The sequence below is a fragment of the Pinus tabuliformis genome, chromosome 6 (genome assembly GCF_031772625.1).
Source record: "Pinus tabuliformis cultivar Carrire ecotype Pingquan chromosome 6, CPIR1, whole genome shotgun sequence".
NCBI lineage: Eukaryota > Viridiplantae > Streptophyta > Pinopsida > Pinales > Pinaceae > Pinus > Pinus tabuliformis.
The window spans coordinates 858,883,234-858,891,924 of NC_142292.1; the positions used below are offsets into that span (position 1 = coordinate 858,883,234).

General features: G+C 38.6%; 2 protein-coding genes across 2 annotated transcripts in view; both read left to right on the forward strand.

The window, feature by feature from the left end:
• Positions 1 to 1,744, forward strand: part of LOC149261600 (pleiotropic drug resistance protein TUR2-like) — a 3,634-nt gene extending 1,890 nt beyond the window's left edge. The window contains exons 2-7 of the mRNA XM_089369873.1: positions 117 to 276; positions 362 to 438; positions 685 to 738; positions 833 to 923; positions 1,027 to 1,327; positions 1,608 to 1,744. Coding sequence (XP_089225999.1) covers positions 117 to 276; positions 362 to 438; positions 685 to 738; positions 833 to 923; positions 1,027 to 1,327; positions 1,608 to 1,611 — 687 coding nt within the window. The 3' untranslated portion in view covers positions 1,612 to 1,744. The remainder of the gene's footprint in view (positions 1 to 116; positions 277 to 361; positions 439 to 684; positions 739 to 832; positions 924 to 1,026; positions 1,328 to 1,607) is intronic.
• LOC149261601 (pleiotropic drug resistance protein 1-like) lies at positions 1,725 to 7,748 on the forward strand. The gene is made up of 15 exons (XM_089422420.1): positions 1,725 to 1,889; positions 1,981 to 2,297; positions 3,088 to 3,248; positions 3,383 to 3,486; positions 3,586 to 3,745; positions 3,847 to 3,975; positions 4,387 to 4,544; positions 4,653 to 4,985; positions 5,107 to 5,397; positions 5,572 to 5,655; positions 5,772 to 5,905; positions 6,062 to 6,289; positions 6,604 to 6,775; positions 6,862 to 7,116; positions 7,263 to 7,748. The coding sequence occupies exons 1-15, from the start codon at positions 1,806 to 1,808 to the stop codon at positions 7,527 to 7,529; spliced, it is 2,877 nt and encodes a 958-aa protein (XP_089278546.1). The 5' UTR covers positions 1,725 to 1,805; the 3' UTR covers positions 7,530 to 7,748.
• Positions 7,749 to 8,691: the final 943 nt, after the last annotated feature.

The following is an 8,691-nucleotide window of genomic DNA, read 5'->3' on the forward strand; positions in this document are numbered from 1 at the left end:
CTCTCAAATGTGCCCAATTTATCTGTTGTCTGTATTTTAGTACATCAAAATTAAACAAGTTTCCTGTAACTAATTTTATTTCTTACAGAAAAATAGCTTTCTTTTTCCGTTAACAGGTCACAGGAACTGTAACTTACAATGGGCACTCAATAAATGAATTTGTGCCTCAAAGAACGTCTGCTTATATTAGCCAGCATGACTTGCATCTTGGTGAAATGACAGTAAGGGAAACATTGGATTTCTCCGGGCGTTGTCAAGGTGTCGGGGCAAGATACGGTGAGTGTTTGTTTACTTTTTTTTTCTAGAAGTTACAGCATTTTACCATTGAACATCGAAACCATGCTTATGCACTGCTTTCCAGAGCTGCTGCAAGAACTTTCAAGACGTGAAAAGGAGGCCGGCATCAAACCGGATTCGGATGTTGATGTCTTCATGAAGGTAGGCATTTCTGCTAAAGAGGAGTGAAGCTATTCAGTGCCTCACTTAAATCTTGATTACTGTTGCGTTATCAATGGGGTTTTGGTTTGATGGTAACGCTGGGTGTTTATTACCAAGATTTAAATCCTCAAAGACATAGTCTTCCCCCTGGTGGGCCGTTTTACCCGTTCAAGCTAAAGTTATTTTGCCTGCTGAAGCAAGCCCATGAAACTTCTTGCAGAACTTATTTTTTCTTATTGCCTACAGGAAACTTCAATTGAGGGACAACGGACTAGCCTTATCACGGACTATGTGTTAAAGGTTATCCTTCAAAAACTTATTGGACAAAAATGCATCAGGTTTTTAAGGCTTGCAGATTATTCACATAGGTTGTTGTGTCTTTGATTTCTTTCAGATTCTGGGCTTGGATATTTGTGCAGACACAATTGTTGGAAATCAGATGCGCCGTGGAATCTCTGGAGGCCAGAAGAAGAGAGTTACCACAGGTGGGCTAAGCAAGGATAATTCCTTGGCAGCACTGAAAATTTGCATTAGCATAATATGGTAGTGCCAAATCAATTGTCTGATTATTTAATAAGAACTGTGCAGGGGAAATGCTGGTCGGTCGTGCAAGAGCTCTTTTCATGGATGAAATTTCAACAGGATTGGACAGTGCTACGACTTTCCAAATTATCAAATGTCTCCGCCAAACTATCCATCTCTTTAATGCGACAGTGTTGATCTCTCTTCTGCAGCCCGCCCCGGAAACATATGAGCTATTTGATGATATCATCTTACTGTCTGAAGGAGAGGTGGTGTATCAAGGACCTCGAGAATCTGTGCTTGATTTCTTCGAGTCCATGGGCTTCAAGTGCCCAGAAAGAAAGGGGTTGCTGATTTCTTACAGGAAGTAAGCATTATTTCTTATACAATTATGTTTTGTCTGGTGGTTTGTAAGTGGTTGTTACGAACTACCATCTAGATCTCAAAGCTGAAAGATTTACAGCATTTTCACAGATAGGATGTCTGCAGAGCTTGATAACCTTTCTGAGATCCGGCTTAACATAGTTATTTTCTATCCTTGTACAACATTAGTCATTAAATGGATTGTTTTAATCTATGCTGCAAATAAAGCTTGCTAGATTTCACTTCTTAATTACAATTGCGGTGGAGCTTCTTGAATTATACAGGTGACCTCGAGAAAGGATCAACAGCAGTATTGGGCGGTTGAAAGCCGACCATACCGTTACATACCCGTCAAGGAATTTGCAGAGGCCTTTCATTCATTTCATGTTGGCAAGGACCTTTCAGAAGAGTTATCCCGTCCATATGATAGAAAACAGAACCACCCCGCTGCTCTTACATCTTCTAAGTATGGTGTCAGTAAAATGAACATATTCAAAGCCTGCTTTTCCAGAGAATGGCTGCTTATGAAGAGAAATTCTTTTGTGTATATATTCAAAACAGCACAGGTGAGTTGGAACCCAAACTAGGAGAAGCCGTGCCATTTTTTAATTCGTTATAGGAGAAAAGAAGTATGAATCCTGACAAACAGATATGCAGATTATGGTTGTAGGGGCAGTCACAATGACCATGTTTTTACGCACAAAAATGCATCACCGAACTATTAATGATGGAAACCTGTACATGGGAGCTCTTTTCTTTGGACTAGTCCATGTAATGTTCAATGGTTTTCCAGAATTATCAATGACAGTTAGCCGTCTTCCAGTTTTCTACAAGCAAAGAGACCTTCTATTCTATCCATGTTGGGCTTATGCTTTACCAACATGGATAGTGAGGATTCCACTCTCTTTGCTAGAAGCAGGGATTTGGGTTTGTGTTACATACTATGTTATGGGTTTTGCACCAGAGGCTGAGAGGTAATTCTTATAGCCTCTGTACCTAAATGAATTTCTATATCCTTATATCAGTAAACATGAATAGAAGTATAAGAAATCTCACTGATTAATTAATCAAATCAACTAGTAAACGAATTCATTCCGTAGATATGCTTGGAAGAATGAGAACTCTGACTGATATATTTGTGAATCAGTAACACGCACAGACGTTTCAGTTTTGTACATATATAGGACTATGAAAAAACTATTATGCTGTTATGTATAGGCCATCTTCAACTCGTTTATTATGTAATAGATACCCGGCAGAGAACTGCCAAAAAGTCAATCTCCAAAATTGCTAGCCATTTTTTTCTTTGTAGCCTCATTTTGTACGATGCTCAACATTTGCATTATTTAAAGTTGTTGTCCAATGTTGGCAACCTGCCTAATAAATCGAAATTAGAAAATCTAGTTTACAGTCTATTATCTCTTCATCGATCCCCCAATTCGAGAAAGTTACAGGACTGCAGGAGAGATGGGATAGAACCAGATGAACTGGTTTAATTATAGAGATTGAATTTTTTCCCAAGGAGCCTGACATTAAAACAGCACTTCAAATCCCTTTTATGTGAAATGGTACCTATATATATACTTGGTCTCTGTTTTATTAATGTATGAATAGATAGAAGAATGGAAACAAAATGTAACATCTTCCTTTGCCAAATTTGCGCTGTGAAAAAGAAAATTAAAGCAGGCACGTCAAGATTCTTTCAGTTGTCAGAACACTAAAATATTCAATGAGTAATCCAGGAGATTGCCTTGATTGTTGCAGGTTCTTTAGGCAATTCTTCCTCCTCTTTGTGATGCATCAGATGTCGTTGGCACTTTTTAAATTCATAGCCTCATTGGGTCGAAACATGATTGTCTCACAGACATTTGGATCATTCGCTTTGCTCATTGTGTTTGTTCTTGGAGGATTTGTGGTATCAAGAGGTATTTGACAGTATAGTATATGCAAAGATAATTATTTACTCCATAGAAATATGCTTTATAGCAATCTTGAGCTTTTCGACTAGAAAAACTTGGGTTACAAGAAATGCTTCATTTTATTCATGTTTCTGGAACAGAGAACATACCTAGCTGGTGGATTTGGGCATATTGGTGCTCACCGATGTCCTATGGCCAAAACGCCATAGCGGTGAATGAATTTCTGGCTCCCAGATGGGACAAAGTAAGTGTTATCATGTCCCGATAGAGTGTCCTATAATCCTAATGCCAGGAAAGAAATATTGAATATTGCCTTTCCTCTAAATATTTCATCTTTGTGCAGCCTATCAGTAACAGCTCCAGTGAAACAGTTGGACGTGCTGTCCTAGAATCTCGTGGATTATTTGCTGAAGCTAAATTTTATTGGATTGGTATTGGAGCATTGACTGGGTTCTGTGTGCTTTTCAACATTCTGTACACTGTTGCTTTAGCGTGCCTCAACCGTAAGTCGGGCATTCCATTATAAGGTTTGGTTTGCGCTACTGTTTCTCTCATCGCAAATTATCCTAAGAGTGAGATCTAATAAAACTTCTTCCAATTACAGCTTTAGGGCAATCACAAGCTGTTATATCTGAAGAGGTTATTGAAGAGAAGCAAGCAAACAGAACTGGAGAGAGCAACCAATCAAGCAAACATCGTTCTGTTCAACTGACATCACAAAGAAAGTCCAGTGGTAAGTCGAGCAATCTAGAAATACTCTGGTATTGTGAATATTCAATCTAATGCTCACAGATACAAGTACAATGTAAATGGAGACGGTGCGAATTGTAACTGATTAAAATCTCCGATAGACAATTAAATGAGAAACTTGAATGGACTAAATCTAAAACTTCTCTGTAACAGCTTGTCTCAGACAATTGTAAGACAAGCTGTTATAGAGAGCTTCTGTGTTGTTCTTGATTGAGACTCGAAAGCACTGTTTTTGCTTTTGCTCGAAAGAAAGGATGAAACAATTGCACTACAAAATTTGCAACCATAAAATTCTGTAAGCTTGTCACATCCAAAGCTTTTTGAAAATAAATGAAAAAATCTGCACTATTCATTCATAGATTTAATAACTTTGTCAGTGATGTTTACTTGTCAGAGAGGAGAGATAGTCTAACCTCTGAAGACAATTCTACACATGATGGAGAAGTCAGTGTCACTCAAGTCTCCGCACAACGCAAGAAAGGAATGATCCTTCCTTTCCAGCCATTGTCGATGGCTTTTGAGAACATAAACTATTATGTGGACATGCCACCGGTATGTGTATCTACAAATCATTCAATTGAATTTGTAATCTGCAAGTCGTTTGACATACCCAGGTTCTTTCAATGGAATATCTAGAACTAATGTTTAGTTTTGTAACAGGAGATGAAAAGAGAAGGCTTGAATCAAGACAGGCTACAACTCCTTTCCAATGTAAGTGGATCCTTCAGACCAGGGGTACTTACGGCCTTGATGGGAGTTAGCGGTGCTGGAAAAACTACCCTAATGGATGTCTTGGCTGGAAGAAAAACAGGGGGCTATGTTGAAGGGAATATAAGCATATCTGGATTCCCCAAGAAGCAAGAAACATTTGCTCGCATCTCTGGATATTGTGAACAAAATGATATCCACTCTCCCAATGTCACTGTCTTTGAATCGCTCGTGTATTCTGCATGGCTCCGTCTTCCTTCGGAAGTTGACGAGAAAACTAGAATGGTTGGTCTAGATTTCCTCTTTCCATGTAGTGCTTCAGTGTGAAGATATTTCCTTGTTAATGAGACTATGCAAGCAGCTTTTAAGTTTTACTCACAGATTTTTGTTGTTACAATAACTGCAGATGTTTGTGGCAGAAGTCATGGAGCTTGTGGAGCTCACTCCTTTGGTAAATGCTCTTGTAGGACTCCCTGGTGTGACAGGTCTTTCTACAGAGCAAAGGAAAAGGCTTACCATAGCGGTAGAACTAGTTGCCAATCCTTCTATAATCTTCATGGATGAGCCAACTTCAGGACTAGACGCCCGTGCTGCAGCGATAGTTATGCGTACTGTTCGCAACACAGTCAATACAGGTCGAACAGTTGTTTGTACCATCCACCAACCGAGCATTGATATCTTCGAGGCTTTTGACGAGGTGAATTCAAAAATTTTCATTGATCAATCCACACGATGTGAAACAAAAGGACTTTTTAATGTTTCTTTGCTTGGCTTAACAAAAGGAAAGGGGTGCAAAGGACTAGAATAAGACACGGCTCCACAGGACCAACAATTGCTAAATTTTCAGTTTTGTTGGTTTGCTGAACTGCAGCTCTTACTCCTGAAAAGGGGTGGCCAAATCATCTATGCAGGTCCTTTGGGTCGTCATTCTCATAAACTCATTGAGTATTTTGAGGTAGGAGTGATTTCTTGTTCCATGTTTTATAAGCTATTTAATCGTCGATTGTGCTTGCCATTACCAATCCATGGTAGAAAATAATGTTCTTGTCTGATTCTTGTTTGTCTGATTAGGCTGTTCCAGGAGTACCACAGATTACAGAAGGATACAATCCAGCGACATGGGCCCTGGAAGTGACTTCCATAGCTGCTGAGGAAAGACTTGGCGTAGATTTTGCTGAAATCTACAGAAATTCAGCACTCTATGAGTATGTCTAACATAACTGTAGTAACTTATTTGAGAAGGAGATTTTTCAATGTGCATCTCTAATTTTGTTACCCTACTTCAATAATATAATTGCTCCAAAGAAGAGATTGCAAATTTGTTTAAACCTTATTTGACTGTTATGTTGTTCTGCTTTCAGATGTAATCAAGCTCTTATTAAAGAGCTAAGCACCCCGGCTCCCGGCTGGCAGGATCTGAATTTTCCAACACAGTATGCACAGTCCTTCAAAGTTCAGTGCATGGCCTGCCTTTGGAAGCAACATTGGTCATATTGGAGGAATCCACACTATAATGTTGTGCGTTTTTTCTTCACTACAGTGGTTGCGCTACTGTTTGGGACCATATTTTGGGACCTTGGAACGAAGAGGTTGGACTCTCTCTTGACAGGCATGATAGGCTTGTTTGCAAAACTGGCAGTTGCCGCAGTTTGACATTTTGTTTCCTCTATTAGTGATTAGTTTATTGTATATTTACATGTTTGAAGTCAACAGAGTCATTAAACATATTGAGAAATCGGTCTGACATGTCTTCCAAGTGGACTTATAGTCTATTTGTTCTCATGAAAACATATTTTCTAGTCTCTGTAAGAGTTTACAGAGTAGGGTGAAGTCTGTGTTCTTTAAACGTCTTTTGCATGAACTGCTCGATGTTGTCTAAGTTTTCTTCAGTGTCCTTTTACAGAGGCAAACAACAAGATGTCATGAATATTATGGGATCAATGTACTGTTCTGTACTTTTTCTTGGTGTTAGCAATTCATCTAGTGTCCAGCCAGTTGTCGAGGTTGAACGAACTGTCTTTTACAGAGAAAAAGCTGCTGGAATGTATTCAGCAGTCCCTTATGCCCTTGGACAGGTAAGCTAAATGTCAACAACTAGTCAGATTATAAATTTGTTATGCAGATCAAATTTATCGAATGACCATCCTTGTAATCAATGCAGGTGGCAATTGAGGTGCCTTATGTTCTTATGCAGACTGTAATCTATGCCATCTTGGTTTATTCTATGATTTCTTTCGAGTGGACAGCTGCCAAGTTCTTCTGGTTCCTCTTCTTGATGTATTTCACCTTTCTATACTATACTTATTATGGAATGATGACAGTAGCCTTGACTCCAAGTTACCATATTGCTGCAATCGTTTCATCAGCTTTTTATTCTGCGTGGAATCTCTTCTGTGGTTTCATTATTCCTCGACCTGTAAGGCCATATTTTCAACTCTTGACCTGTTCATTAATTTTTTCGTCCAGCAATTATTTGAATTACAATGTAGACTACACAGTTGGCATTCCCCTCACTGAGTAATCCTAATATATAAAATGTTTTGGTTGTGTTTTAAAAAACAGAAAATGCCTGTATGGTGGAGATGGTACTACTGGGCAACCCCTGTTTCTTGGACACTCTATGGTCTGATTGCTTCACAGTTGGGTGATGTAGAAACCGAGATGGAGACAGCAGATGGGAAAGTGAAGGTGGCCACATTCATAAAAACTTATTTCGGAATGAGACACGACTTTATGGGAATTGTAGCGCTGGTGATGGTGTGTATCCCCGTCGTCTTTGCTTTGTTCTTTGCTCTGGCCATCAAAAACTTCAACTTCCAGAAAAGATAGAAATCCCCTAAGATGCTCATCAGATATATTTTATGTTATTTTTCCTTGGATAGGGCTGCTTAATAATTCCTTGGCTGAAGAGTATACGGGCAATCGTATGCTTTAGTTGCAGTTAGATGAATGTGTCTCATCGGAAACTTCTATGCTTTATTACTATGCTGTTGTAACAGATGCCATTATTTGGGGTTTGAATTGTTATGGGGATGCTAGCTTATAGCCTGATTGTTCCTATATACATAGCAATATGTTCCAAGATATGTTGTTCCTAATACCTATATACACAGCAACATGATCCAAGATATGTTGTTTCGCCAAAGTCGCCTGAAATGAGTCCATTAGTAACTTTGCAAAACCACACTGATTATACACTAGTTTCATAAACAAAGCGTGTAAATTTATGGTTATCCTAATTTTATAAAGCTTTATTCAATCATTATTTCGGTGGAGGCGCTCTGTAGTACATTATAGGAATGTTGTTGCAACCCTGGTCAATAAAGAATTAAAATTAAAATTAAATAATAATAAAAAATTAATATCTGCTCCATTTGTATGACATATATTGAAGCATGTTGTAACAAAGCGTGAACTGAGATGTTGTGAGGCAGTGGATTTAAAAATAGTACAAATAACAGAGTAGAAGTAAAAAAAAGGCTTATAGAGGTTAATGGTGAATACTGATACAAGAGCATCAACCTCTAGTCAATAATTTTAGATCAGGGGATCATGAAATTCTTCAAAGGGGGAAGAAATTCCTTATAAAATTAGGAAATTTGTCTATACCCAAAAAAAAAAATATTGGGTTATTAGTTTGTTTTGGTAGGCTCGTGTTACGGCCAAATGGGACTTCGTAAAATTAACCAGTGTCAAACTAGTTGTTACACAGTTTTAAGACTCAGGACATGTGTCCAAATAAGAGAAGATATTCTGCTCGTAGTTATGTAGTTAGATATATATAGTTTTGAAATCCCAGAGTAAAGACTGAGTTCACGACATTGGCGAGAGAACAATTGTTCGAAATCGGGGTGAGCTAGATGCTCGCCTAGTCTTAGTTAGAGAAATTCTGGCAACGAAGGCGCAATAATGCCTATCTGTGGGACAAGATAGTGATCACAGAGTTCGCAGCGCAAGGTCAAAAGCTAAGTGATTTGAACACAGGACCGAA

Excerpts from the sequence above, each read along its gene's own strand:
- LOC149261601 (XM_089422420.1), top strand. The coding sequence starts at position 1,806 with ATGAACATATTCAAAGCCTGCTTTTCCAGAGAATGGCTGCTTATGAAG. Across the intron at positions 3,976-4,386 it reads ATCACAAAGAAAGTCCAGTG|AGAGGAGAGATAGTCTAACC; the intron begins GTAAGTCGAGCA and ends TTTACTTGTCAG. Across the intron at positions 4,545-4,652 it reads ATTATGTGGACATGCCACCG|GAGATGAAAAGAGAAGGCTT; the intron begins GTATGTGTATCT and ends GTTTTGTAACAG.